Below are 26,450 nucleotides of genomic sequence, written 5' to 3' on the forward strand. Positions count from 1 at the left end.
GCACTTTTTTTCGCGCTGGGCGGCTCTCCTTACGGGGCGCACTCCTTGTGCATGGGGCTCCCCTATGTGGACACACCCCCTGCGTGGCACAGCACTCCTTGCACGCATCAGCACTGCACATGGGCCAGCTCCACACGGGTCAAGGAGGCCCGGGGTTTGAACCGCGGACCTCCCATGTGGTAGACGGACGCCCTAACCACTGGGCCAAGTCCACTGCCAAGATTTATTTCTTGATCAACTGCATGCAAGTCGGCTGCTTGTCACCGTCACTCTGGGACCCCAGGCCATTAGAGCAGATGCCATCTACATCATTAGGGGGCATCGTGGCCAGGGGAAAAGAGACATGGCAAACCACAGGCTGGCCTTTACAGCCTGGAAGGCCACACATCACCTCGACCCTCTCTCCTTGGCTGAGGCACATCACACGGCCACTACTGAATTCAAAAGGCAGGAATGTATCATCTTCCTATGGGAAAGGAAGAATACAATTTACCACACAGAGTTTATTGAAAAGAATATGAGTCACTCGCAGAAGCATTGGGTGGCCTGGAGAATTAGACATGAATCCAAGTTTCCAGAAAGCAAGCCCAAAGGCACGCCCAGAGGTGGCCTGGCAAGGAAACCGCTTCCACTGCCGGTAGGATAAACCCGAGTGCTAGATGTTCTCAGCGTAATGGCACCTGCCACCAGCATCAGTGCCAGGGCTCCCTCTTCCCACTCTTGCTACCCCCCAAAGTCAGACAGTGCCCACTAGGCCCGCCAGCTAAATGGTCGCCTACCAAGTCTTCTTCTAGAAAGTCTTCCCTCTGAACGCAAGACTCAGGATGGCGAGTCTGTTTGGTGGGATCAAAGACACAAGTCCGAGCCTTACCCACAAAAAGGCAGGAGAGTGAATTTAACTGATTCTCTTTGGAGGATATGGGAGGCACAAGGCTGGAGATTCATTACCCCCCCACCCCCCAAAAGAAGATACTACAATAAGGGTGTTCAAAAGGTATCCAGGAAATCAGAAAAATAAAATAACCACTGCATGCTCATGTAATGAAGAACAATGGAGAATCATAGAGATCCAAGTTGGGACTAGAAGTCTTTGGGAAGTCTCTGTATTAGTTCCCTGTAGCTGCTATAACAAATTACCCTGAACTTAGTGGCTTTTTTTTTAAAGATTTATTTATTAATTTTATTTATTTCTCTCCCCTTCCCCCCCACCCCCCTCCCACCCCGTTGTCTGTTCTCTGTGTCCATTCACTGTGTCTTCTTTGTCTGCTTCTGTTGTTGTCAGCGGCACGGGAATCTGTGTTTCTTTTTGTTGCATCATGTTGTTGTGTCGGCTCTCTGTGTGGGTGGCGCCATTCCTGGGCAGGCTGCACTTTCTTTCCTGCTGGGCAGCTCTCCTTACGGGGCGCACTCCTTGCGCGCCTCCCCTTGCCCTTCAGGTTAGGGGTGATAACAGCTCCCCTCCTTTGCTAACCACAGGGTGCTGCACCGTCGGTCATGCACCTCTGTTGTTTTTTTTTTTAATATATATTTATCTCTCCCCATCCCCTCGTCGTTTGCACTTGCTGTGTCGGCTCATCTTTTTTCGCTTGTCTGTTTCTTTAGGAGGCACCAGGAACCGAACCTGGGACCTCCGATGTGGGAGGGAGGTGCCTATCACTTAAGCCACCTCCGTTCCCTGCTTTGTTGTGTCTCTCGTTATGTTTTCCCTCTTGCATCATCTTGTTGTGTCAGCTTGCTGTGCCTGCCCGTCGCGCCAGCTCAGTCTTCTTTAGGGGGCACCAGGAACTGAACCATGGACTCCCGTGTGGTAGGCGAGAGCCCAATTGCTTGAGCCATGCCTGCTTCCCTCATGCACCTCTGTTAATGTCCTTATTAAACTCTCCTCGGTTCCCCGGGGTAGTGCCTCCGGTGTCCTGCTGGGACCTCTCTCACTACAGACTTCTCAGGAAGTCCCAAACTGACCACGCCCCTCTCACCTGGTCGGCTCTCTGTGCTCACTGGACCGTGAGCCTGTGGGAGGAGCATGGACCCATTCGGGTCTACAGGGTACGTTACGTACTAAATGGAGAAAGTGGGTTAAATAACCCCAGGGCCGAAGAGAGAGAGAGAAAACGTTCCCCTGCCTCCCTTTCTTTGCCTCTGGTTTGGATTTTTTAGCAAGTGAACTCAAGTGGCAAAGCAGGGACGCGGGTTCCCAAGGATTCTACAGACCTCTGTCCTTCTGAAATGGTGCTGGGGGCTGTGAGAGAGAATGAGGTGAGCAAGGAGCAGGGAACACTGGAAACTGTAACTCTTTTCCATTTATTGAGTGGTTACTATGTGTCAGAGATTTTTCTATCACTTTAGGTACGTATGTATGTATGCATTCAATCCCCACAACCCCCTTGTGAAATGGGTACCATTGGTATGATTATCTCCATTTTCCTGATGGGGAAACTGAGGCACAGAGAAAGTTAAGCCTTTATGCTTTGCTTGCCTTCAGGAATGAATAATTTAAATCACTCTCAGGCTGATCCCCAGGGAACTCCTTGCGTCCAGATGAGAACGACAAGGTTTGGGGTGGAGTCAAGGGACACTGGTGACATCCCTCTCCCTGTCCAAGTCCCCAGCTCTGGACCGGACCCCCTGAGAGCCGGGCCCAGCGCCCAGGCTCACGCCTTCCCCTGCCGTTACGCCTGCTCCACGGGTTCCCTCCCGCTCAAATCGGGGCGTTGCGCGCCCCACTCCGCACTCCAGCCCTCGTCCTCCCCGGCCTCTGCCCTTCCCCAGTGGGGAGGCTTTGGGCAGAGGCCTCCCCTCTTCTGTAGACGGGGGCGGGGGGGTGTGTGACTGCAGCACCCCCTCGGGGGCCGCTGGGGGGTGGAACGGTCGTTCAGGGGGAGCAGCTTCCCCAGGCCTGCCGGCTGCTGTTGGCCCTTCGTTGCTCAGCCGCTCCCTCGTGGCCCTCTTGTCCTGCAGGGCACCCACCGTGGGGGAACGCCTCTGGCCCGCCCCTTCCCGTCACCTCCCCCCCCCCCCATCAAATCTCTCCAGAGAGCAGCCTGCAGGCTCCGGGTCAATCGGCTCAGCTCCTCCTCCCTTGCTCCACGTCGCCTGATCGCCGCTCCCCCCCTCCCGCACCCGAGGGCTCCCGCGGAGGCTGCCGATGGCCTGAGGCCTGGCTCCAGGGATGTGTCTCTCCGTCCTCGCCCCTTCACCCTCTCCGCGGCTCTGGCGCCAGGGGCCGCGGCGTCCTCCCCGGGGAAGCTGTCCTGCCGCGGCTCCCCTCTGGCTTCTTTCCTGTTTGCAGGTCCCCCGTCTTCCAGGTGCCCCCTCAATGCTGATCCCTGGGAACATCTCACTGCTGACAAACCCCAAGCCTCGCTGAGGTCGGCCCCGCTCCTGCGCCCCGGGCGCGCCCTGGTCAGCTCCCTCCCGCCCCCTCAGTCCACACCTGAATTCAGCATCTTCCCCAAACCTGTTCTTCCTTCTTACCTGCCCCCCCCCCCCCCCCGCATCTTGGTCTCTGAGCCCCAAGGACCTCATTCTCTGAGCTGAAAATTCTCATTACCCTTTCCCCTCCAGATCCACACTCTGCCCTCCTCCCTCCTGCTCTGTGTCCCGGGAACCTGACCTGGGCGACCTCCTTTGTCCTTCCGCTTTCAGTAGAGTTCAGCCAGTGGGGGTGAAGTGGGCGGGTGGAACTCCCACCTACTCTCACCCCCCCACACCCCACCCCCCACCAGGCAGAGATGTGGCAGCATTTGCTGGCTTGTAACATTGGTCCTCTGGGACCCTCAGGTTCCTTTCCAAGGGTGCCACCTGGATTGCCTGGCACGGAGGGCAAAAAGAAGCTTCTTGGTTGTCAGGCAGCCGCAGGAAACTGGTGAGTGGGAGGAGACTAAGGCTGAGGCGTCCATTCTCCTGGGTCCCTTCTCTCTTGGGAGCCAGCTGGCGGTGACGCTGCTCCTCTAGCGAATCCACAGCTCCTGCCAGGCGGCTCTCTCCTACGCTCTAACTACAACTACAAGACTCTCCAGCTTCTGACGACCGTCTCTCCCCTCAGCCCAGCGGGAACTGCTCCCCTCCCTTGCCCGGGGGTACTCGCCTTCCCTCCCCCTGCCCGCCCCTTCACAGCCCTTCCATTCGTTCTCCTTGCTTACTCCAGCTGAATGCACCACTCTTTCCTGCCGGGCCCTGCCTGTGCGCTCCCACTGCCCCCTCACCCAGGCCCAGCCATTCTCTCTTTCGAAGCCACTCCCTGATCCTCCCACCCCCCATTCCCACCACCCAACATCAGGACCCTTCTCTGCGGCCTGGGTCCCTGCCCAGCCTGCCCTGCTCTCCAGCCTCCAGCCTCACAGGTGACCAGGAGACTTAGAAATGGCCCCCAGCCCAGACCCCACTCACCCCTTTAAACCCCTTCCCAGGCCCCTCTGCTCTGAGGATCACCTCCGAGCTCCCTCGCGGGGCCGACTAGGTCTCTTATAACGGTCCCGTGCTCTCTCCACCCCCCACTGCCCCTGGACCCCGGCCAACGTTCCTGCCCACCACTTACAGAACTCAGAAAAGCCCGAAGCCCACCACACCGTCGCGGGGCCCTTTGTCTGGAGCGGTCCCCGTCCCCCTGTACACACCCCCCCCACTCAACACCGGTCAAGGATTTTGGGAAAGTTACCGGCCTTGTTTAGAAAGTGCCCATCAACCCCAGCTCTGATTCTGGCAGAGTCAGGCTCCCCCGTTGTGCTTCTAGAACGCCCGACGCAGAGCAATGCGGGGCACGGCTGGGGCGTGGCAAGAGGAAGCCAGGGGCACCCTCGGCCTGGCAGGTGGACGGGGCGTGCCACCCAGGGGACCGAGCCAGGTTACCGGGTCCACTTCACACTTGCCCAAACCTCAGCCCGTACAGTCCCCTCCACCAGAATCCCAACTTCCCAGGGGAAGAGAGTGGTTTTTTTTGTTTTCAGGCAGAATTTCAAAGTTTTATGGCAACTTTTACAGAAATCACAGAGAAAAGAGACAGCGACTATGCCGATGGGTGAGGGGTGCGAGAGGGGTGGGAAAGGGGCTGGGGATGTCGAGCTGGGGCACGACAGGACGATAGAGGGCTAAACCCAGCGGGCAGCAGGGCGTTATGAGGGTGTCGGGGTCATCCTCAGATTCCCAAGAAGTGGGCAGCACCCCCCACACCCCAAGTGTGTCCTTTGGGAAGGAAACATCAACAGTAAGAAAATGCAGGTGGCCTCCCAACAGAAGGGTGGCCTCCCAAGTTAAAAACGCCTGCCCAGACCCCCTGGCCCCAGTCCCACCCACCCCCGCCCCCCACCAGGCAGAGATGTGGCAGCATTTGCTGGCTTATAGCGTTGGTCCTCTGGGACCCTCGGGCTCCTCTTCGAGGGTCCTGCCCGGATTGGCCGGCACTGAGGGCAAAGTGAACCTTCTGGATTGTCAGGGGAGCTCTGCTGGACTCCCTTTGATTCCCAGCCCCCTCTCCGAAGGCCCATTCTCATGTCTGGGGAATCTGCTGCCCTCCCAAAAGAAAAGTCTGTCACACCCCTCCCTTCCCCAAGACATGCACCCTCCCGCGTCCCCCCTCCCGCAAACACAGTATATACACACGGCCCCTCCCTCAAGGCGTGGCCGGCCTCACGGAGGTAGTGGAGGGGGGACAGGGGTGCTGGAATGTGAGAAGTTGCAGGCTCAGGTGCCTCCTCCACCTTAGGATGGAACCCGCGTGTCTCCCCTCCCTTGGTCAAGGAGCCTCAGTGGAGGCAGCCCCCCCTTCCGCACCCCCCCCCCCCCCCGTCCCTCCTCCCTGGGGCCCGGGAGCTCCCTGAGGGTTGGGGGAAGGGCTGGGATTTGTGACGTCCAGGGGCTGGCTCGGCCTCCTTGAAGCACCCCCCCCCCAGAGAGGGAAGTTCTGAGGCCCTGGGGCCCGGGGAGGGAGGGGTGAGGTTGGGGGGGTGGAGACGGGCCTACCGGACAGAGCGAGGCTGGGTGTCAGGGGCGGAGATGGGAGAGTCTCTGGAAGAAGCGTTGGGGGGGAGGCGCTCAAGGTGGACATTTCCTTGGGGAGGGGCTGGGCTGGAGGAAGAGCTGGGGGTGCTCCTAAGGGGGCGAGGGGAGGCTGAGCTCCTGGGGGCCAAGGATCCCAGCAGGTCAGACCCCAGGGCGAGGGGCGGGCAGGTGGGACCCCAGGGCGGGGGGGGGTGGCGGGCCGGACCCCAGGGCGAGGGGGGCAGGCGGGACCCCAGGGCGAGGGGCGGGCCGGTGGGACCCCAGGGCGAGGGGGGGGGCAGGTGTGACCCCAGGGCGAGGAGGGGCGGGCCGGACCCCAGGGCGAGGGGGGCAGGCGGGACCCCAGGGCGAGGGGCGGGCCGGTGGGACCCCAGGGCGAGGGGGGGGGCAGGTGGGACCCCAGGGCGGGGGGGGGGCGGGCCGGACCCCAGGGCGAGGGGGGCAGGCGGGACCCCAGGGCGAGGGGCGGGCCGGACCCCAGGACGAGGGGCGGGCAGGTGTGACCCCAGGGCGAGGGGGGGCGGGCCGGACCCCAGGGCGAGGGGGGCAGGCGGGACCCCAGGGCGAGGGGCGGGCAGGTGGGACCCCAGGGCGAGGGGGGGGCGGGCAGGTGGGACCCCAGGGCGAGGGACGGGCGGGCCGGACCCCAGGGCGAGGGACGGGCGGGCCGGACCCCAGGGCGAGGGGGGGCGGCCCCCCTCCTGGGGCTTGGGCGCCTAGAAGCCCCTGATGTGGCAGTAGGCCTCGAGGCTGGCGAAGAGGATGTAGAGCAGCCAGAGGCCCAGGAAGAGCGCGGTGGTGGCGAGCTTGGGCCCGCGCGGGCCGCCCAGCTCGCCGCCGATGTGCGGGCGGCGGCGGTAGAGCAGCACGGCGATGCCCGCGAAGGCGAAGACGGTGAAGAGCGTGACGGAGAAGGCCAGCGTGCCCGCGCGCACCTCGAAGGCGCGGCCCTGCGCCGCCCAGTACACGGCGGCCACCGACCAGGCCACGCCCAGGCCCAGGAACACGTTGACCGCGTTGGAGCCCGTCACGTTGCCGATGGACGCGTCGGCGCACTGGTCCTGCAGCGCCGCCACCTTGCTGGCGAACGTGTCTGCGGGCAGAGGCACGCGCTCGGACGGGCCCCGCCGCCCGGGCACTCGGGGGGCGCCGTCAGCGGCCGGGGCCCTGGACCCCACCCGAGAGGCCCGGCGGCCCCCGTCCCCGCGCCTGCCCTCCACGCCGGCCGCTGCCTGCTTTCTGCGGGACTTGGCTTGCAGTCTCTTGGACCCGCCGCCTGCTTTCTGTGGGGCCCACTGCCTGCCTTCTGTGGGATTTACAGTCTGCTTTTTGTGGGACTCATTGCCTGGTTTTTATGGGACCCGCTGAATTCTATGAGACCCGCTGCCTGCTTTCTCTGAGACTCTCTACCTGCTTTCCATGGACAGCTGCCTGGTTGTCTACCGGCCAAATCACCCCATAGACATCCGGCTGGACGAGATAAGCGTCGGGCCCCATCCACAAGCACCCTTCCTTCCTGCCAGTCGTCTGGTTTCCCTCTGGTGTGCAGCCCGATTTTGTCTGGCCTCCACCCATTCCTGAAACATCTTGCTGACTAAAGTCTCTGAGGAGGACAGCAGGCATCAGAAAACCTGATGGCGGGACGCCCCGTCCCCGCTGGCTGCTTTCTAGAGCCCAGCGACGAGCAAAGCAAGGCGTCGTCCCCCTGTCCTCCCACGCCTGTCAGAATTCCAGTCTCTGCCCCCTTATTTCTAAGGGAGCCTCCTTCAGGGTTGTTCGGGGCGGGAGGACGCTGGCCACTGGGTTTCGCTAGTCTCCCGCGCCCCGCCGCCTTATTTCTCCGGCACCCCTCCTCCAGCATCGGCTGCCGCCTCTGCCCCATCAGCCTAGTGCTTTGGGATTCGCTGGCCTGGTTCCCATCCCACCTGGAAAAGAGTTCTATAGACGCCTCCCTTAGGTTTCTTTGGGGGTGGGGGTGGCATTCACCTCTCACTCCTGTGGAACCCACCGAATGGTTTCTGCGAAGCCCCCGCCTTATTTCTGTGGGGCCCCTCTCCCCAGCACCGTCTCCTCAGTGCCCTGTCCCCTCCTTTCCAGGGGCCTGGTTTCCACCTTCCCCACCAGTGCGGGGTCTCCAGGGGACCGTCCTCCTGCTTAGTCCTGTGGAACATTCCAGCTGGTTTCCTCTGGGAGGAGGTCCACTTGTGGACTCCACGGGACACCCCCCACCCCTGGTTTCTCCTCCCACCACCCTACCCTGTGGGGTGCACCACCAGGCCTCTGCCTGACCCTGCCGCCTTCTTTCTGCAGGACCCTTGTCTTCCACGCCGTCGCCTCGCTTCCAACGTGCCCCCCGCCCGGCCTCTCCGAGACCCCGCCCCAGCGAGCAGCCCCCCAGGGAGGTACCCGGGATGGAGGTGCCCAGGGCCACGAAGACCACGGCGTTGACGGAGTCCTTGAGGCCCACGGTGCAGCCGAAGTGGGAGGCGAGGTCCCCGATGAGCGCCGTGAGCAGCCCGATGACCAGGATGCAGACGGCGAAGCAGGCCCAGCCGTGGCAGTACTCGGTGGGGGGCACGCAGGCAAACAGCACCTTCCAGAACACCGTCAGGAAGTGCATCACGTAGTCGAAGCACGACGGCAGCCGCTCCTCCCGGGACCCGTCCTCCTCCTCTTCCTCGTCCCCTGTGGGCACAGGACCCCGCTGGGCACACCCGTGCCTCCTCCGTCCTCACCTGCAGAGCCCCCGCTCGCTTTGACTTCCAGACAGCGGGTCCCAGAGAAAGAACTGAACCCAAGGGTGGCCATGCCAGCAGCCAGAAAGAGCGACTTTCCCAGAAGCCCTTGCAGCTCGAAGAGTCTAGGAGCCCAGGTAACAGTATCCAGCTCCCCGGGGTCCCCCCCCCCTGCAACGAGGGCTGGTCCTGTCCATAGTTAAAAAGATCTACTCTCCCAGAAGCCCTTGCAACTAGCAACAGCCACGTCATCGGCTAAAAATATTCACTTGCTCAGATTCATCGCAGCTAACAGTAGTCTGCTGCCCAGTTAAGGATACCCACTTTCCCAGGAGTCCTTGCAGCTAGCGACAACCGTACACCCAGCTAAAATTAGTCCCTTTCCCAGGATTCCTTGCAGCGAGGGGTGGCCATGTCCTCGGTTAAATACTTGTTTCCCCAGAATGCCTTGCAGCAGTGGTCACGGGACCCAGATGGCGATGAGCGAGAAACAGAGGGTTTCTGGAAAGCATGTCCCGATGGGGGCCCTGGCTGTGGATGTGCGCCCCCTCAGAGGTGTTGCTCTAACCTCCTGGGCCCTGCCTCGACCTGCTTTCAACCTGCTGCGACTCGGGTAACGTGAAGGGCGTGTGCGAATGAGATGCTGCCTTCCTCTCACTCGCAGCAGGAAAGTCCAGGGCGAATAAGCCAAGCAGCAAACGCGGCAGGACACGGGTGAGGACTCTCGTCACCCCTGAGCAGTCGCCCGGAGCGAGTCAGGCCAGCTGCCAGCCATGCAGGCGTTGCCCACGGGCCTCTTCTTGCTTTCTCTAAGAGCCATCAGGATGTCAAAGAGCAGAGCACAGCTGGTGGCAGTCACGGCAGAGGCAGACTGACCAATCTGGGGACTCAGGTCGTACAGCTGTCTTCCACATTTCTTAGCTCACTTAGCCATGTGTTAAAGAAATAAGTGCTTGAATTTGTAAATTCTTAACTAAGTGCTTTGCGTGATTTCTTGGTTCTGCGCCTGCCTGCCACATCTCAACAGACAAGGGTTTCGCTGTCACCCATGTAAAATGGAATTTGAAACTAAACTGGAAGCTCAGATGCAACAAGTACGCTGCCCTTATCCTGCTTCCTCTTTCTTCCTGCCTGGAATATGGACTTGACATCTGGAGATGCAGCAGCCATCCTGCCACCATGAGGACAAAAGCTGAGAGGGGGCATTTAAATGACATTACTGAGCTGCTGTGCTGACTCCTTATTGTCTTCAACAGATTTTTTTGATCCCTAAAGACAATAAACTTGTGCTTAGGCAGCTTGTGGCTGAGTGTTCTGTTGTTTGCTGCTGAACACATCCTTAACTGAACCAGAGCAAGACACAGTCAAGGTCAGAGCAAGAGAGGCTGCACTCTCGGGAGGGACGGGGCTACCATCACTTCATCTCTTGGAGCTTCTCCCTGACTTGCATCAAATCCCATCATGGCTCCCCACTGCCCTCAGACCTAAGTCACACTCCTGGGTTTGGCATTCAAGGACCTGCAGACTCTGGCTCTCTTACTTCTCTAGAGAGAGCACTGTGCTTCCACCAGGGTTCTGGAGCCACCGCTCTAGTGTCCGATGCTGGGTCAACCTTGTCAGCGCTGTGATCTGTATCAGCGTCCTAACCTCTTGAGCCTCAGGGTTCCACCTGAGAAATGGGAGTAAGATGGGATCTGCCTCGTGGAGAAGGTTGAGACGTTTAAACACGTCAGTCCACGTAAAGGGCTCTCAGCAGTACCCAGCCCGCCTCGAGTGTTACTGTTACTGTTACTGCTGTGGCCGTTGTTATTGAAGGACCCTTTCAGTGCCTGCAGGGACTCAAAGACGCTCTAAACCGAGTACAGCCTGCAAAGAGCTTGCGTCTAGGAAGGGGAGGGGGGAAAGGAGCTGCAGAAACACTTCTGTGTGCCCTTCGCCCTCAGCACCCGCAACCACTTTGTGCTTGGAAGAGAGAATCAACCAGCATTGGCTGAAGAGACTGCAAGGTAACGAAGAACCAGCGCAAATAAGTTCGCACAAGAGATGAACGTCAAACCGTGCCTGGCACATAGTGCATCTTAGCATCACCGGCTCCATCATCGTCTTCACCAGCATCAGCATCATTATTATTACTGCTGTTTTGCCGTCATCGTTATTGTCTCCCCTCCACTCCCATCTTCCTCTGCTCCAACCACCTGGTTTCTACAAATCCACGGCCTGACACGTTGGGCCTCGACTTTGCATCGATGGTTTCTGTTGTGCTTCACCCTCTGTCTCCACTGAACCCCCGAGGGAATGTTCTAGAGCTTAAAGAGCCCCCTCGCGGACTCCCCTTGTTTGTGGACTAAAGCTCAAGATCCCCCCATCCTAGGAGGCCCTGCCGGTTTCCACAGCCTCAGCTCACACCACAGCCCACCCCCTCCAGCTTCCTCCCACAATCTGTCTCTTGCCCCCAAGTCTCCCCCCCGGCTCCTGTGGCCTCTGAGGACCCGCAAGGTCTGGTTCCTGCTACCCTCCTGCCTCATGCCACCCAGGCACAGGCACGCCCAAATGTGCCACTCTACCATGTGCACCGCCAGGCTCGAGCCCTGGGTTTCCCTCTGCCTGGAAGTCCCTCCCTATTTCCTCCCTCCTCCTGGAGAACTCCTATTCCCATGGGAAGACTCAGCTCAGGGGCCCCCTCCTCCAAGAAGCCTTCCCGGACTTCCCAGGCTACTCCTACGGTCTCCTCCAGCTCCTCCATTTCCATCACTGGACTGTGAGTCCCATAAAGACAGGGCTGCGGTTGTCTCAGTCATGGCTCCGTCCCCAGCCAGGGGACCCTTCAGAAATACAGGCCAAAGGGATGTCTCAAAAAAACAACAAAGAACGTCTCAGTGGCTGGCTCCAAGGGAGGGGCCATTTGGCTGCGATTAGGCCTCCCCCGGCGTCTTCCATCCCCGGAGCCCGCCTTCTCTCGAGCCCACTCGCCAGCCTACAACCACAGCCCCCCACGCTCCCCGACTCCACCCGCTGGTCTCTGGGGGCCTCCCTGAAGGGAACTGATGCTGGGTAAGAGGCAGAGGCCCTGAGCCCCAACCCCCGCCTTTTCTGGACTCCCCAAGGAACGTCGAGCCAGTCCCTCTTTGCCTCTAAGCCTCAGTTTCCCCCAAAGGGCCAGTGTGTTGGTTTCCCAAGATTGAGTCTGTGACTCCAAGCGCCACAGTGCCTCTGGCCACAGGGGGGCAGTGTGGGCCCGTCTGAGGCCTCAGGAGGGTGGGAACCCGCCCAGGTGGGAGAGAGCTGGGTGCCTTGGCGACTGTCTCCATGACAACAGAGGAGCCCCGGCTGTGTGTGGGGAGGCCAGGCCATCTAACCTACCCCCATCCCCCACACCTGACGCCGAGAGGAAGCCCAGGCCAGGGCCCGCCCTCCCTGCCACCCTCCCAGCTCAGCTGCCCCCCCCCCCCACCTCTCCGCATCTGTCTCTCTCTTTCTCTGGCTGGCTCCCTCCAGTTTACTTACTGCTTCTCTTCTGCATCTCTCTTTTCCCTCCGTGTCTGTGATTCTATCTGTCTCTCCTGTTTGTATCTGCTCCCCTTCTTTCCCTCTGTCTCCCTCTTTCTGTCTTTCTTTGTGCCTGACTGTGTCTTTCTATCTTCTCCTTCTTCTTCATCTCTCTGTACTTCTCTCCCTGTCCCTCTTCCCCCTCCCTCCTCCTCTCCTTTTCCATTCATTTCTCTCCCCCTGGGTCTCTCCATCCCTCTCTTCCTTTCTCCTCCCTCCCCACTTACCTGCGCTCACCGTAATTGCCTCTAAAAACTGCTCCCTCCACGAGTGGGTTCCGATCACCAAGGCCAGGTTGGTTTTCTTGATGAGTTTATCCACTGTGCTCTGGGGGCGAGAGGGGGGTGGGGAGGGCCGCTGCCTGTGTGCACGCGAGGGAAGCCCCACGAGGGGCCGCGGCGGGGGGCGCGTCACCTGCGCGGGGCCCTCCGCCCGCCGCCCCGGCTCCAGCCGCAGGTGCTGTCCGTGGTGCTGACGGAGGCGCCCCTGGGCGGCCGCACAGTCTCCCTTCCCTCCAGACCCTGCCCGCTGCTCCACGCCCAAGCCCTCCCCGAGGAAACGACCCAGGCAGGACTCCACAAAGGCGATGCCCCCCCGAAAGCACCTTAAAGTCATATGACTCCTCGATGATGACCTCCAGCCGGCAGTTCTCCCCGAGGACGGGCTTGCCCATCTCCGCTATCCTGCGAGCCTCCTCCTCCTCGGCTGTCAGCTTCCTGTCTCCCTCCCCTGCAGCACCAAGGGTACGTGTTAGACGCCAGGCCTACCAAACCGGGCCTGCGATGCCCTCACTCCTCTTCCCGTGGACAGAGAAAACCCTAGCTGTCCTCCTCCAGGCAGCCTTCTCGCCCTGCCTCGCTCTCCCCAGTCTCCTGTCTGACCCACCCTCTCCCTCAAGCCCCGAGACCCGGCCCCCAGGGGCCGGTCCATGCGATTCGGATGCGGGGCCGTGTGACCTGGGATAGCGCCTTCTCTCTGGGCCTCGTTTCCACATCTGTGAGGTACCTAACTCACAGGGTGGCTGTGAGAGCCAGTTCATGTGATGTGCTTAGAGCAGTGCCCGGCACACAATTACTATTCAGTGAGTGTTATTTCATCTGTTATTCTCACTAATATCATTGTCATCATCACCACCCTCGGAGGTGGAGGCCTGAGCTATACACCCAAGCTCTGGAAACATTTCTAGAGCGTATTTGAGGTGGCAAGGAAAAAGGAGGATATCTGATTTCTGACAAATACAGGACCCCAACCCACCAACAACCCGGTCTGGTACTCAAGTATCTCCCACAATATGCTGACCCTTTCCTACAAGCCCAGCACCAACCCAACCCTAATTTTGGTCACCAACACTGAGCAGGATTCTAACTGTAACCCCAAGTGTAATTCTGTCACCAGTCCTCATGACAAACCCCAACCCTCAACCCTAACTCTAATCCCCAAATCCTTGCTCTCACCTTAACCCCATCCCTCAGTAATCTCAAACCCAATCCCGAACTCCAAGTCCAGCTCTGATGTCAGTCCTAAACCTGACGTCAAACCTCAGTCTGAAGCCCAAGTCTGACTCATTCTAGAACCAACACCAACAAAGAACTTGACCATGTGGCAGAATGCTGTGTGCTCTGAAACCCATTTCCTCTCGCTCTTGGGTGCACAGCTGCACTGCTTTCCCCAGCCCCCTGTAGTTGGGTGTGGTCATGTGACTGAGTCATGCCAGTAGAGTGCAGGCAGAAGGGATGGGCAATCCTGCAGGCTCAGACCATGGAAACCTCCCATGTGCTCCTCCACGCTCCCTTGCCCTGCTTGCTGGCTGGTGCCAAGGCTCCAGCAAGAAGCAAGACGGTGGCGCCACAAGAGGAAATGATCACATGGAAGGAGAGAGTCATCCACCAACCAGGGGCACATTCAACAAACTCTGAGCAGGAAATAGCTTGTATTGTATTAAACTACTGGGATTTGGGGGTCTGTTTGTTACAGCGGCTGGTATTACTTACCTTAACTAATACAATTGTTATTTTCTAGCCCTAATCCTAACCTCTTACCCTAAACCCTAATTCTGACCCTCATCCCCAAACTTTGTCACTTTCTCCAAACCTGGCCTCAACTCTTACCCTAATCTTTGACCCTGGCCCAATTCTAACCACAAAGCCCTCAAACTGACCTAAATCTGATCCCACCACAAGCCTGTCTTAATACTAATCTTGGTCCAATCCTAACCCTGATCTGTGACTAACTGGTCCTCCACTCTTGACTTCCAACATAACCCTGGTCTTCAAACCCAAACTTGACCCCAGCTTTACACTGGTTCCATCCCCAAATCTAATTCTGCCTCCAACCCTTGCCCAGGCACAAACCTACCCATATCTCACCACCAACCTGTCTCAAACCCAACCTGGAAGGGTAGCTTGAGGCTCTGACCCTCCCCTGATGCCTCCCTCCAGTGGCTCCTCCCCAGCCAAAGCCTGGAGGAGACTCTACTCACCTTGATTGAGTAGCAGAGCTGGGGAGAGACAGAGACAGGGAGAAAATGAGATCACTTCCCTGGGAAGCTCAGATTCATGAGCCTGAAGGAGCGCCCACAGTTGAGCCCGCAAGGGTCCCCCAGCCCTGGACCCCTGGACCCCTCCCACAGCCCACCCATCCCCCTTCACCTGAAATCCCTCGCTTTAGCCACTGGGGCTGGCCAAGCTCGATGTAGAAATTATCCTTTTTCTCATATTCTTCATCATCCACTATCTTCACCTGAAGAGTTTTCCTGGGGGAGAACAACCAGCATAAGACCCCCTTGCTGGCCCATCGGGCCACTCTCCTAATTAGCCACCCAGTTTCCTGAGCACCTGATTCATTCCAGGCATAATAACCTCAATTAGTCCCCACCACGCTAGAAGGAAGGTTCTATTATTATCTCCATTTTTTAAAGGAGGTACCAGGGATTGAACCCAGGACCTCGTGCATGCAAAGCAGGTGCTCAACCACTCAGCTACACCTACTCCGCTTATTATCCCCCATTTTATAGAAACAAACCCAGAAATAGATGAGGAAGCTGAGGCATATTAAAGGGAAGTAACCTGAGCTCATGGATGAGACAGTATTCGAATTTCCATCTATCAGAATCTAGAATCCTGACACCTGCCCCAGACCCACCACCAGCCCTCTGCCTCCCCTCTGGCCCCACCATCATCTTCTCATGCCTGGACCCTTGCAGTAGCCTCCTAAATGCGCTCCATGCTTCACCACCCACACCTGTTCTCCAAACGGCAGCCAGAGGGATCGTGCTAAGTCTAAGTCAGGTCAGGTCCCTGCTCTGCACCCATCTGTACGGCTCCCACCTCGCCCAGGGCTCCAAAGACTTTAGAATGACCCACAAGGCCCCCTGCACCCCAGTTTCTGTTCCTTTTGGGGCTTCCCAGCCCCCTCTTCTTGCTCACTCCACTCCAGCCACACTGGCCACCTCGCTGTCCCTCGGACATACAAGGTAGCCCAGGGCCTTTGCACTGGCTGGCCCCTCTGCCCAGAACACTCGTTCCCCAGGCTCCCTCTCTCAGTTCCTTCAGTCGCTGCTCCAACTTCACGTTCTTAACGAAGCCCACTTCGACCACCTTATTTGATGTTGAAATCCATCCCTGTCCCCGCCCCAGCTCTTCTGCTCCCCTTACCCTGTCCGAAGTAGTCTTCTTTTTTTTCTAACGCACCATATATATTTTTTACTTTGTTTCCTGTTTGCTGTTTTCCCACCTGCATTAAAACGTACATTCCACCAGGGAAACAACCTTTGCTTTTCGATGGTCTTTACTGTATCCCCAGCACCTAGCACAGGGCCTGGCGGAGAGCACACACCCTCAGTAAATATTTCTCAGCTCAGACCCTTCTGCCCAGGAGACCCTCAGCGTCCTGCCCTCTGTCCTAACCACATTAGGAGGGTTGACTGCCTGCTAATTGATTTTCTCAGCATCCTGGCTGCCATGGTAACCAGGAGTTGGCAGGGGAGGGAGGGCGGAAGTTATCTGTCCCCTTCAGGCACAGAACGCCCCCGCCCCCCGCAACTCCCACCCAGATGCAGAGACCCACCAGCCCAGAAGGCGCACGGCTCTGCCTCCAGCACCTTCTCTGGCTGTAGGCCCCACGTAGCCCCGCAAGGCTCAGCCCCAAATCCAGAAACAGCCAGCCAGCCCCCACAGCCACCCGGAGAGGAAGCGCCGCCAGCCACACGGCCCACACACCGTCACACCCCAGGGCCATTCTGTATGCAGTGGCAAAATCACACGGCCCGGATGCCCACTGCCGGGGTGTGACACCCCCCCACTTCGGCGACAAGGCTGACCCGCGGAGCCCTCCTCCCCGCATCTTGATGACTCCCGCCGCCTGTTTATTTCCTTCAGGGGTGCTCTCTGCATCTTTGTCTCGCGCACTTCCTTTCTCTTTTTGCCCATCGCTCAGCCTCCCTGTGTCTCTCTTCATCTCTCTCTGTCTCTGCGGTTCCCCGATTATCTCTCCCTGTCTCTGAGGCCACTCTCCGGGCTCTCTGTTTCCCTTGACCTGGTTTCTCCCAGGGCCCAGATGCTTGACAGTGGAATAACCAAACCACCCAAGCAGACACGTCTCAACACACTACCACAGGACACACTTCTGCAAAGAGGCGGACACAAGGCGGTCACGCAGCCACGCGCAGCCGCCTCCGCCCTCACGCCCTCCTGGTTTCAATATTTTAAACGTTTCTGTGGGTGGAAAGAAACGGCGCTCCGCCCTCAGGAGAGGGCGTGGAGCTGTCCGCGGTGCTGAAGGGCCGCGGCCAGGGGGGCGTCGCCGCAGACCTGCTCCTCACGCAGGCTGACACACGCAGACAGCTTCTGGAACAGTGACACGCTGACAGGATGATACACACACACCTCCGACACACACTCTCGCAGACAGGCTGTACGCCACTAACTCGCAGTGACTGACGTGCGGTGACAGGCACGTCAACCGGGGCCCTGACAGGCGTGGCCTCAGGGGACCCAGGAAGAGGAGATGCCCAAGTGGCAGGGGACAGCAAGAGGCTCGGAGCTGGACAAGGGCAGGGCTTTCTGGGGTCAAAGGAAGCAGCGTCCCCCCCTCCAGCCCTGACATTCTGTCGCCCTCTTACCCTGATTCCGTGCTTCCTGGAAACGGCACTCCCCCACCCATCGTGGCCTCTGGAACCCACACCAGGTCTCTTTCTCATCTCCTGTGAGCCCCCTCCGTCTCCCCAGGGTCTCGCTGACCCCCACTCTTTCCTCTCTATAGCATCATGAGGCAATCTCCGTCCCTGTGACTACGTTTCTCTCCTTCCTTGTCTCGACGTCCCCTGCATCTCTTTCAGTCTTCCCCACTCTCTCTCTCTGAGTCTCCTCGTCTCTGTTTCTCTCTATGTGTCATCTCCTCTTCTCACGCTGTCTCCGTCACTGACTCTGAGTTCCCATTCTCTCTCTCTTGCACCCTCTCCCCACCAGCCCGGCTCCGGGCGCCTCTCTCCCCACCTCTGTGTTGATCCTGCCTGGGACGCCCCTCCAGCTCGGCTGCTTCGCAGTGCCTCTAATTAGCGCCTGCCCGTCAGAGGAAGGATGTGTTTCCCTAAACGTTAATTAGCCTCCTGTTCTCTGCCTCCTGAAACCACAGCTGGAAGCTCGGGCGGGGCGCGGGCAGGGGACAGAGGGTGTCCCAGCCCGGGGAAGCCAGGCGGGGGAGGAGAGGGACTGTGGGGCCACAGCAGCAGGTCGGAAGCGAGTTAGACTACAGGAAGGACCAGAAGGAGCAAAAAGACAACTCTTCCCGTTGCCTCCCACGTCTTGGGAATGAGCGATGGGACCTGGGATGGTACCCCCAGGCCAGGGAGACCAAGCCAGCCAGCCAGCGTATGGAGAGCCCCCCACTGAAATACACCCTGAGTCGGGGAGCTAGATACCAGGGGCAGGGATCCGGAAATGAACAGGGACCCCCGAGGGACAGGGCCGGGGAGACGCAGGGGGAGGGATGGAGACTGGGAGACCAGTGAGGAGCTGAGCGCAGCGGAGGCGGAGGCGGAGGCACCGAGGCTGGGAGGGGGTGGCGGCGCGTGGTGGGGGCTCCGCTTGGGTGGGAGGAGCGTGGGCGGCGGGCAGGAGAGACAGACGCGTGCGGGGGCGGCAGGGAGCGGGAGGCGTGGGGGGGGGGGGAGCGACACGCCGTCTGCATCCCGGGCGGGGGAAGGGAGGCTGCAGGCACGCGCGGGGTCTTGGGCCTCTGTGCAAGGGGCGTGTCTGGGCGCGAGGACACCCGTGTCTCGGTGCTGCGGTGTCCGTGACCTTACATGCCTGGGCCTGCGTGTCGGTTGTGTGTCCACGCGTGTCTGCGTGAGTGGCTCTGGGTCGGTTTGCGTTGGAGCGTGGGTCCACCCGGGTGCGCCGTGCAGCCGCCCCAGCTCCCCTATCTCCCCTCGGTCTCCCCGACCCCAGCTTTTCCCAACGCCTCGCCCACCTTCTCTTAGGCTCCTCCTCCCGCCTGCAAGCCCCACCCCCTCTCCCGCCCCCTCCCCGTCTGTCTTCCTCCCCGCCCGCGCCCCCTCCTCAGGTCCCCATCCAGACCCCACCTCTGGCCCTGCTCCGTCTCCGCAGCTCCCACCCCCTTTCCACAGACGCCGTCCCGTCTCGGCAGGACCCCCCGTTGTCCCCACACAGGCCCAGCCACACTGCGCCCCGCCCATCGCCAGGCCCGAGCCGTGCCCGCTCCCCTCTCTCCTCCCCTGGCCAGCCCGCGACGGCTCCTTCCTTCTCCCCCCACCTCTCCAAAACCCAGCTGCTGCCCGGGCCCGCCCCCGGCTTCGCTTCGCCCCGCCCCAGGATCGTGGCCACGTCCCGTTACTCCCCACTTTTCTCTTTCCCCTCCCCGGTGCTGTCCCGTCTCCTCCTACTTCTATCCTGGCCCCACTGCAGCTCCCGAGAACGCCCCTCTCCCCAGCCCACCACTTCTTTCCTTAGGCCCCGCCCACCCGGGCCAATTCCACCACTCGGGCCCCGCCCCCCCACCGACCCCCGCCCACCCCAGCCCCACCCCACCCCCCGGGTCAGAGGCTTTTCACAGATGCGACCCCCGTTCAGGCCCCGCCGGCCCCTCCCACCCCGGCCCCGCCCCACTCCCCCCGGCCAGAGGCTTTTCACAGATTCGCCCGGCTATGGCCCCGCCCCGCTGGCCCCGCCCCCGCCGGCCCCGCCCCCGCCCCGGGCCAGAGGCATTTCATAGATTCATAGATTCGGCCTGCTCGGGCCCCGCCCCACCGGCCCCTCCCACCCAGGCCCCGCCCCACTCCCCCGGCCAGAGGCTTTTCACAGATTCGCCCGGCTATGGCCCCGCCCCGCCGCTCAGGCCCCGCCCCGCCGGCTCCGCCCCGCCGGCCCCGCCCCTCAGGCCCCCCCCCCCCCCCCCCGCCTCGCCCCGCCCCCGCGCGCTCACATGGTCTCGTCGTCGCGGAACTCGAGCTCGCCGCACGCGTCCTCGTAGTGCACGCCGCCGCCGCGCGCCGTGCCGTCCACCGTGCGGTAGGGGAGGCGCACGGTGCCGCGCGCGCCCGAGCTGCGCACCACGCGCACGTCCACGGTGCCCATGCACTCGCTCACGTGCAGCAGGCGGTCCTGGAAGGAGAAGATGCCCGCGTGGTCGTCGTCCAGGATGGTGACGGTGGCCAGCAGCGGCGCCACCAGCCGCCCCTTGGGCCGCCCGCCGCCGTCGGGCTCGAACATGCCCTGCGCGTCGCCCACGCGCAGGTTCAGCAGCCGCACGAAGAAGTGCTCGTCCTCCTCGAAGATGTCGTCGTCGATGATGCCGATGCGCAGCTCCTTCTGCGTCTCGCCCGGCTTGAACACCAGCGTGCCCTCGCTGCGGCGGCGGAGGGGGAGAGAACGGGGTGAGGGTGGCAGCGGCCGTGCGCACCGCGGAGCGGGGCGGGGGAGGAAGTCAGGGCGGGCTTCCCGGAGGAGGGGGCGCCGCAGGATGAGAGCGGACAGGCATTACACAGGTAACACTGAGGGTGGTTCGGGGTGGGCTTCCCGGAGGAGGGGGTACAGAGAGGGAACAAGACAGAGGGGGTCCCTCCCACTGTGGCAGTCATGAGCAGGAGGGAGGGGTGGGCCTTAAACAGACGATGAAGAGGGTGGGATGGGGGGGTGATGAAGCAGTGACATTAGATAAATCAGGGTGAAACTTGGGGAGAGCACAGGGATGGAGCCAGCTCCTGACAGGGCTGGAGGCATCAAAATGACCGGAGAGGGTTAATGAGTCTTGAAAATCTATTACCCGCCCCCCCAATCCCTCCTCAGCACCATTTTTGAAACATGTTACAATATCAATAAACGCAGTCTATACTGTTATCACTTTTGTCATAAGGGGTCTTGGTCCCCAGTTTCCCAAGAGAAGCCCAGCTCTGGAGGAGGGACAGGGGACCTGGAGATTCTGCCAAAAGGCCGGAGCTTTAGAGCCAGGGAGACGTGTTGGGGACGGCAGCTCCTGTGGCTGCAGGCCCAGCTTGGGGAGCACTGTCCCTGGAGGCGGAGGCACCCAGCAGGGGTCTGCAGCCCACCAAGCCCCCGTGTCCTCATCTGTAAAATAATAGCGTATGGCTCCTGGCCTGGCTGTGAGGACTGAGTTACCACGGGGGAAGCACTTGCCACAGGCCTGGTGCAGCCGCACTGGAGAGCCAGCTAGCGAGTCCAGTACGTGAGTAATTCAAATCTTGGAATCCTAACGTCATGGAAGGCGAGGTTTGTAAACTTAAACAGAAGGCGGGGTCTTGAGCGCACAGTTAAACCGGACTTGCCCAGGCGTGGGCCAGGGGCCTTTGCACACCTCCCACTATGCTGCAGTGAGGAAGACGCGGGGTCGTTTTCATGGGATTCCTGCCCAAAGCACCTAACGCGACTCGGATCATGGGGCGACACTAGACAAACCCAGACTGAGGCTCCTTCCACAGAGTGACTCATCTGTCATCCTCAAAAGGGTCAGGGTCGTGAAAGTCCGAAGGCGGAGGAGTCCTGAGACGCAGGGCAACCCATGCAATGTGTGGTTCTGGACTGGAAGCCAGAAAGGACATTACTGGGACAACTGGGAAAGTGAGCATGGACTGGGGATTGGGTGATAACACTGAGTTAGTGTCACATTTCCGGAGTGCGAGGATTGCACTGTGATGACGGAGGAGGAGGCCGCTATCCCTGGGGAGAGGCATGCTCAAGTCTTTACAGATAAAGGGCCATACTGCCTGCAGCTCAGGGTCATACAGCTCCACCATTATTCATGTTATATATTAGAGAGAGAAAGCAAATAGGATGAAATGAGAGCAACTGGTGAATCTGGGTGAAGGCTTATATGCAGATTCATCAAACTATTCTTGCACCCCTTCGGTGAAAATTCCCCACATGACAAGCCAGAAAGAAAAAGAACATGGGGATTTAGAAGCAGAGTCACAGAAGGCTGGGGTCACAGGACTCCTGTCCCAATAGTGGTACACAGAATCTGAGACCGCGAAAATCTTAGAACCCTCAAATCAGAGACTGATTGGGGCATGGATGAGAGAATAAAAAAGTTGGACCCCTAGAGTCTTACAACCTTAGACCCTTCGCATGCTTGGATCAAAGGGACTTAAATCTCAGAATCTGGAAACGGCTGTGCTTCTGGGGGGCTCTCAGAGGTCGTGTTTAATTTGGAGAGACCGAGGCCCTCAGGTCTCCCCTAGCCCATGTGATGCCTTTGTGCAAACTGGAAAAAGGCGTCCCTTCTTCCAGACACCTTATTTCCATGAGTCGGATGGGAAGGTACCCGGCTCTTCCCGGCTCTTTGGTTTCACCACCAAACAGCATTTACCCCTTGACCTTGAACATCTGAGTCTAGAGGTCACTTTCAGGTGAGCAGGCAGCTTTTTGATCCCAGCAGGGGAAGGAGGCAGGGAGGTGACCCTGTACTCACTTCCTTCCCCAAAGGCTTGGGCTGTAGGGGCCGGCAGTGCAGACCAGGGCCTGGGTGGGAGTGGAAAGGGGAGGAGACCACGGAGTGACAGCCAGCTCCAGGGGGGAGGGTGGCTTTTCCACCACCGAGGGGGTCTGGGAGATATGGGGTGATGGGGGATGCCGGAAGGAGGAAGCCCTGGGTGGCGAGAGGGACCCCTTGCTGCGGGATGCCAGAACAAAGACCCGTCCGTGGTGTCTGTGAGGGGAGGGTTGGGAGGGGCCGGGGAGGGGAGGCGGCTGGAGATGGGCTGACAGAAGGCTCTCGGCTGAGGTGGAGGCAAAGCTCCGCGAATGTCCACAGCAGTGACATTTGGGGTGGAAAGGGGAAACTGGGCTTGCCGAGGCAAGGCTGGAAGCAAAGATCTGTGACACCGAGAACTCTGCCCCAGAAAGAGAAGGGTTAAAGGGAGTCAGGCCTCCGTCGTTCCCTTCTCTTATTTGGCTTCATTTTTCTCCAAGGCTCTCACTGCTACCTGACATTTTTATGTATTCAGTGCTTTCTGCCCAATGGCCTGCTTTTCCCGCGAGAACGCCAGCTCCACCGGGGCTGCAACTTTATGGCTTTTGTTCACTGCGGGTCTCCGTTGCCCAGAGCCACAGACAAATGCCATTATTATGGGAAACGAGGGAGACCTACACCTCAGTTTGCAAAACGTACTGCAAAGCTATCGTTCTTAAAAGAGCGCGGCGAGCCACTCAAGACACAGATCTTATCTGTCTTCACTGTTCTCTCTCGAGTAGCCCCTACAGAAGCATGTGGCATGGAGCAGGTGCTCAGAGAAGCAACTGCTGAATGAGGGAACATCACGGGGCTGCATAGATGTGTAAGGAGAGGGCCTGGGGGCAGTGAGGCTCATCAGGTAGAGGGCAGAGGGTGGGCTGCTCTACGGTGGAACCAGTGGAACCGACGACCTGGGAACAGCATGGCAACCACCTCTCCCCTGATCCTCCTCTATTTGTCTGCTCAGCCTTACCACCACCTGTGGTTTTTATACGTTAAGTAGTTTATATCCTTATTGCAACTGAAGGGCAGGTCCCTTAGCTGTCTTGTGCACCCCTGGCACACAGTAGGTGCGCAATACATGTTTTTTACTTTAGTAATGATGGGGTTGGCTGGGGGGAATTGTTCTATTGGTGACAACACATCTGTCAGAGCTATCATCCTTCAAATGGTTGGGGTCGGCACCAAGCCTGCACATAGCTCAAGGATGCCGGAGGCAGTGTGTGACAGTGACCTTGTCTTACTCACCGAGTCTGGGGCGGTGCCTGGCACACAGTGGGTGCTTACTAAATGCTTTCACTTTCAGCGATGGGAGGCCAGCTGTTTTGTCAGACAATGAAATGCACAGCAAAGCTGTCATCAGAGACACAAGTCCTGGAGGGAAGACTCGAGGGCAGCAATCCCACCTGTCACGTGTGTTCACAAGGATACACCGCCCAGACCTGTCTCTAGCACGGAGTAGGTGCTCAGTAAATATTTTTACTCTTCATAACTGACCACACCGGATTTGGTCAGCCAGGTCAGGAGACACACAGCCAGGACAGCTCAAACGATGTGGTCTGGGCGCAAGAGCCTACAGGTGATGCTGGAGGCCCAGCGTGAGGGCAGGCCCTCAGCAGGTGCTCGGTCCACATTCTCATTCGGAGTAATGGGGGGGAGGGGACAAAACGTACAAGAACACTGGAAGAAATAAAGCAGCATGGCTCTGGAACCAGGGTGGGGAAAGCTTAGGGACCCTGGAGGGGAGACTTGAGGCACGGGCTTAGTCTTGCTTCACTCTGGGTACCAAGTACTAGAGCAGGGTCGGGCACATACTGGGCTCTCAAGAATGGATGGGTGTATGGGTGGGTGTATGGGTAGGTGGGTGTATGGGTGTATGGGTAGGTGTATGGATGGGTGGGTGGGTGGATGGGTAGATGGATGAGTAGGTAGGTGGATGGATGGATGGGTGGGCAGGTGGATGGGTGCATAGATGGATGGGTGGGTGGGTAGGTGGATGGTTGGTGGATGGATGGATGGGAGTGGATGGGTGGGTAGGTAGGTGGATGGATGAGTGGGTGGGTGAATGGATGGATGGGTGAGTGAATGGGTGGGTGGATGGGTGGATGATGCATGGATTGGTAGATAGGTGGATGGATGGGTGGGTGGGTGGCTGGGTGGGTGGATGGGATGGGTGGGTGGTGGTGGGTAGGTGGACGGGTGGGTGGATGGATGGGTGGGTGAGTGGACAGGTGGGTGGATGGATGGGTGGGTGGGGTGGACAGGTGGGTGGAAGGACATGTGCATGGATGGTAGATGGATGGGTAGATGCTGCAGGTCTTCCCAAAGCAGGGTAAGGATGGGCACTGGAGACAGCCCAGAGGCAGGAGAGCCAGGATCCGGTTGGCAGAAGCACGACGTGCGGGCGCCAGCGCTGCCTGCCCAGCCCCGCCCGGCACCCACCTGTACTCGTAGTCCGAGCCGGCCTTGGCGGAGCCGTCCTCGGTGCGGTAGTCCACGTAGAACGTGCTGTGGCCCTCGCCGCCCTGGCAGGTGACGGAGAGCAGCACGGAGCCACAGTTCTCCAGGCAGTGGTAGAGGCTGGGCTCGAAGAAGATGCGGCTGGCGCCGTCGTCCTCGTCGTCGCCCGCACCGTCGGCCGGGCTGGCCCTGCGGGACGCGTCCACCGCGTGCCTGCGCAGCACGTTGCCGGCGCCCGTCATGAGCCGCGTGGCCTGGATGCGGTAGAAGGCGCGGCTCTTCTGCTGGTGCAGCAGCGCGTAGTAGTTGGCGATGCCCACCAGCTGCTCCAGGTCCTTGTCCGGGGTGCTTCTGCTTGAGGTCCTTGAGGATCTGGATGACCTCGCGGCGGCTGGCGTCCAGCTCGCGCGCCTCGGCCGGGCCCGGGCCCAGCACGCCCGCCTCGCCCGGCGCCTCGGCGCCCACGAACGCGCCGTCCAGCTCGATGCTCTTGGGCGGGTCGCCCTCGGCGCCGATGATGATGCCGCTTGCGCGGGTCGGTGCGGTAGCGCTTGTACACGTACTTGTAGAAGAGCAGCCGCTTGTCCGCCATCCAGGCCACCACCACGCACACCGGGAAGAAGACGAGCGTCAGCAGCGCCTCCCACACCTGCGGGCGGCCGCGCATCAGGAGGGCGGCCCCGCAGCCGCCCGCGGTCTCCCGCCGCCCGGCTCTCCCGCTGTCCAGGCGCTCCCGCAGCCCAAGGGTCTCCCGCTGCCCCAGGTCTCCTGCTGTCCAGGGCCTCCCGCTGCCCCAGGTCTCCTGCTGTCCAGCGTCTCCTACCGCCCAAGGTCTCCCGCCACCCCAGGTCTCCCGCCGCCCTGGGTCTCCCGCTGTCCAGGGCCTCCCACAGCCCTGGGGTCTCCCGCTGTCCAGGCTCTCCTGCAGCCCAAGGTCTCCCCCTGTCCAGGATCTCCCGCCGCCTCGGGTCTCCCACTATCCAGGGCCTCCCGCAGCCCCAGGTCTCCCGCTGTCCAGGGTCTCCCACCGCCCCGGTCTCCTGCTGTCCAGGGCCTCCTGCAGCCCCAGGTCTCCCGCTGTCCAGGGTCTCCCACAGCCCGCGGTCTCCCGCCGCCCTGGGTCTTCCCCTGTCCAGGATCTCCTGCTGCCCTGGGTCTCCCCCTGTCCAGGATCTCCCGCCGCCCCGGGTCTCCCCCTGTCTAGGGCCTCCCACAGCCCAAGGTCTCCAGCCCTGCCTCCTCTCGTCCTATTTCTCCCACATCCCCCAATCTCTCTCCTTCCTTCTTGCTCGCTCTCTGTCCCCCCTTTTTGTCTCTCTCGGTTTAGCACTGGTCGCTGTCCAGCTCTGCCAGGTCCCTGTCCCTCTCTCTCTGTCTCTCCCTGCCAGGATCCTTCTCTCTGTCTCAGCTGCTTTCCCTTCCCTCCTCTGCCTCTCCTCCTTTTTTCCCACCCTTCTCTCCCGGGGCCTCTGTCTCTTTGCCTCCATGGCGCTCTTGTATGTCCTTTTGTAGAGCCCGGGCTGGCTCTCTCCCAGGGGAGGTTTTTGGCAGTTTCTTCCTTCTCTCAATATCTGTGTCTCCCCAGAATGACTTCTCTGCTCGCGTCGCCCCCACCCTGCTGTTTGCTTGCTCCCGGCTCCTCCCTGTCTGTCTGTCTCCTGGTCGTCATCTTCGTCCGCCTGTCCACCTTTTCTGTGAGCTGAGAACCACCCCTGCCCAGCTCGGGGA

The 26,450-nt window shown here is 60.1% G+C and overlaps 1 protein-coding gene across 1 annotated transcript in view; it reads right to left on the minus strand.

Annotated features, from left to right (window-relative positions):
- Positions 1-6,444: 6,444 nt before the first annotated feature.
- Positions 6,445-26,450, minus strand: part of SLC8A2 (solute carrier family 8 member A2) — a 28,298-nt gene continuing 8,292 nt past the window's right edge. The window contains 10 exon segments of the mRNA XM_058280494.1: positions 6,445-7,090; positions 8,404-8,682; positions 12,506-12,605; positions 12,883-13,007; positions 14,758-14,775; positions 14,927-15,030; positions 19,719-20,141; positions 24,705-25,066; positions 25,068-25,247; positions 25,249-25,371. Of these exon segments, the coding sequence (XP_058136477.1) occupies positions 6,714-7,090; positions 8,404-8,682; positions 12,506-12,605; positions 12,883-13,007; positions 14,758-14,775; positions 14,927-15,030; positions 19,719-20,141; positions 24,705-25,066; positions 25,068-25,247; positions 25,249-25,371 (2,091 nt within the window). The 3' untranslated portion in view covers positions 6,445-6,713.

Source organism: Dasypus novemcinctus, chromosome 18 (genome assembly GCF_030445035.2).
Source record: "Dasypus novemcinctus isolate mDasNov1 chromosome 18, mDasNov1.1.hap2, whole genome shotgun sequence".
Lineage (NCBI taxonomy): Eukaryota > Metazoa > Chordata > Mammalia > Cingulata > Dasypodidae > Dasypus > Dasypus novemcinctus.